The sequence below is a fragment of the Athene cunicularia genome (genome assembly GCF_003259725.1).
Source record: "Athene cunicularia isolate RWA chromosome 4 unlocalized genomic scaffold, athCun1 chr4_part1, whole genome shotgun sequence".
Classification (NCBI taxonomy): Eukaryota; Metazoa; Chordata; class Aves; order Strigiformes; family Strigidae; genus Athene; species Athene cunicularia.
In genome coordinates, this window is record NW_020799098.1 from 804,771 (window position 1) to 808,243 (window position 3,473).

A 3,473-nucleotide genomic window follows, 5' to 3' on the forward strand; every position below is an offset into this window, starting at 1 on the left:
CCCTGCCCGCACTGCCCTGCCCGCACTGCCCTCCCCTGCCCGCACTGCTCACCCTGCCCGCACTGCTCTGCTCACCCTGCCCTCCCCGCACTGCCCTCCCCTGCCCACACTGCCCTGGCCGCACTGCCCGCACTGCTCACCCTGCCCTGCACACCCTGCCCACCCTGCCTCCTCTGCCTGTCCAGCTCAGCCCATCACCCCTCCTGCAAGTTCATTCCCTCACTACCAGCCCGGCCCTAAACGCACCCAGAGATGGGATTTCATCTGCCTCCAGAAGAGTTAAATCAGTCTGATGGATGCAATTAGATTTCTCCCAACTGCGCTCTACAAATTACTGACTTTAAATTCTACCCTTCTGAATATTTTCCTTATATTTTTCCCTATACCTTTCGATTCTAATTTACATGAAATTCTCATTTCTAATGCTAACTGACTCCAACTCTGCAGAGAACACAGGTACCACCATGTTTCACACTGCCGCCTGGGTTGGCAAGAACCGACTCCACAGCAAGTGAGAGATTTTTAGAGTGAGATTGAACAAGAACTACCGAAGGACCAGATTTTTATATTTTAACAGGGAAAACACCAAAATAGATCTATTCAAATCAAAGCTTGTTTTCAAGAAACATGCCATTCTCACTGATTTTTCTTTTGTTTAACTTCTGCTCTGTTTCCATGCTGCTGGAAATAGCCCACCCAGAGGGTTTCAGTGCAGGGGGGGGGCTCTGGGTCGTACCCCACAGTTTGGTCCCTGCAAAGCAAGTGGTGATTCTCCTTGGTCTGCTCTGGAAGTGCAACAGAGGTGAGGAAGAGAGAATTGAACTGTGGGGAAAGAGGCAGAACACGAGCACAGAACCACCTGAGCAACCCACATTTTAAACTTCAGAAACTTGTTCTTCATTTTCTTTGGCGAGTCAGTGACTGTCAAGTTGAGGGCAACAAAAACTTCCCAATTCAGTTACAGGTTGTCACTGAAAATATCATTCTCTTGATGTAAGAGAGGCTTCAGCAAGAAGAGAAGAAGCATCCAACGTGGCAGATAATACTTGCCAAAAGAGCGCATCACAAGAAATGAAGAACACACCAACAAGCTCAAGACCTCAGGACCTGCACTCCACGAAGGTATCTCCAAGCTGCCCTTCCTGAAATGCAGAGGGACAGGCCTCTCTTGCATTTTAAGCACCACAAATCCAAGATATCCCACCTCATGTACTATCTGGCACAGGGAGGGAAGAACAACCGGCACAATCAGCGAGGTTACGCTTCGTGGTTAACAAAAAAAAAACAAACCACAACAGGTCTGTGGAAGCAGCAGCAGAAAGAGAGACAAAAAGAAGGGAGCACATCGAGGAGTTAAAATTGCATTTAAGTGCGATGCGATCCTTTTCGACACAAAGTACGTCTCTGCCACCCAGACACACATCCCACAAAAAGGCCAAGTCTCTCGTGCACTGTGCAGCGATTCATCTCTTTTTAAATGAAAGCCAGATACCAAACCGCCTGCCCAAGCGCGCCCCGAAGCGCAACCTTGGAGCTGGGGGACAGAAGACATAGGCTGCTTGGTTCTCAAAACGCTACTCGGCCCCTCTGCTGAGCTTGCTAACGAGAACAGGGACAAGAGGGTAAAATAACCCAATACTGCAGCACACCCCACGTCCTCCAGCCCGTCCTGCATCTCCACCACACGCTGAGCAGCAATGCCAAAGGCTGCACGAGGTGCAAACACCGTTTGAGCCACCACTCGTCACCCCCAAAGCGCCCCATCTCCTGGATTTGATGTTATACAGTTACCTCTTCATCCTCATCCTCATCTTCAACATCCAGGATACCCGAATCTTGCTCAGACATGGGGCTAGTGTTTTTTACCTCCAGATCTGAGCTTGCGCAGACTTCTTTCTTGGATTTCTTCCCCCCGCTTATCCTGGGATGTTGTGATACAATATTGTCCAGGTTTCTTTGCTGCTGTGCCTAGGAAAAAAAAAAAAAAAAGCAGATTTCACCTTTTAGAACAGCGTCCTCCAATTATTCTTTTTGTCTTTTTCCAGCCAAAAGATGCAATCGGTCATGAAATATGACAAATGAGACAAAATAAAACACACACTTAATGGAACTTAGAAACGTTATGTTTTTCCTAACCCAGATATTCCAAAGAAGCCAAAGATTCATTTGAAAACCATTCCAGGGATTATGCAACAATACAAACAATATTCTGACTCTTCACAAATCAAAATGCCAAACCCATCATACTGCCATATTGATCTATTTACAGCACAGATGCAGAAATATTAGCCCATAGGCCATGTGGTGACTGTCACAGGCTAAATTAAAGGACGTACTTAACCGTTGGATTTGTTCCTCTTTTCAACCCATGTCAGCACAAAACATTCCACATCTGGACCCCAGAGGTTCCTGAAAGCATTTTTGTGGTACCCCAGGAGAGCTTAATTGGACGTTGCTGATGTACAGAATGAGCTGTAAAAGGTATTGAACAAAAAAAAAAAAATTGCTCACTGGGAGAAGCACCGTGATCCAGGGAGCAAAACACACGACTCGGTGGAGCTCCCTCGATCCACTTATTGATACCTGTTCCCGGGGTTTGGGGTCTGTTGGCAGCAGAGTCAAAGCAAAAAACCACGTTTAGTTTCCTCATGGTACCGAGCATGATATCTGACAGGAAAAAGATGGTTTAGCCCTAATTGTTCAAGGGAGTTGACCAAGAATTTCAAACTGAATGGGAAAGGCAAGGAGAGGGAGCAGCACAGAGACACTGGTCTCACTGCAAATACCAAACCGTGGGCAAAACGAGGGGGAAAAAGGCCAAGCCAAGGGATGTGGAGGGTTCTGCACATGTGGGCTTCTGCTCTGGTGTGACTAGAAACTAAACACTCTCAAAGCCTGAAATTTATATGCATATATACACACAGATTTATAGGATCCCTCCCACATTTTTCTATAAAATTTTTATACACGAGAAGAAAGGTGTATGGAAATCATCCAGATGTCTTTCTGAAAATGTTATTTTAGATGGTAGGTTTCTTTTTAAAAAAGAATGAGGTTTTTATATATTTCAGTTATTAATATAAACTCTTATTTCTAGCAATTACCTGCACAACCTGAATACCCGGCTATTTCACTGCTCCCCTACAACAGGAGACAAAAAAAGTGGCTAAAGGGGACGGTCCCCCACCCCAGGCTACCGTGCCAGCCTGGCTTTGGAAGGAAGAAGGAATTGTAGAAATTGTATTGTAGATACTGTTGTCAGTGAAACCATCTGTGCTAGGAAAACAATGAAGTAAAACACGTGGAATCTATGAAAAAAAAAAAAAAAGAAAAACCACCCAACACACTACTTACTTTTGCTACCTGAACTGCAGAAAGTAGAAAGCTCTATCCAGAGTGCAAACCTTCAAAATTATTTCCTTTTAAACACTTAAAAGTATTAATATCACACAAAAATAATTCATGAGCGAGTT

The 3,473-nt window shown here is 45.1% G+C and overlaps 1 protein-coding gene across 3 annotated transcripts in view; it reads right to left on the bottom strand.

Annotated features, from left to right (window-relative positions):
- The window catches only part of EXOC6B (exocyst complex component 6B), a 158,354-nt gene extending 156,390 nt beyond the window's left edge, over nt 1-1,964 (bottom strand). For all 3 annotated transcript variants that reach the window (XM_026847047.1, XM_026847046.1, XM_026847045.1), the window contains exon 1: nt 1,792-1,964. In XM_026847047.1, coding sequence (XP_026702848.1) covers nt 1,792-1,848 — 57 coding nt within the window. In that variant the 5' untranslated portion in view covers nt 1,849-1,964. The remainder of the gene's footprint in view (nt 1-1,791) is intronic.
- Between the last annotated feature and the right edge of the window lie 1,509 nt (nt 1,965-3,473).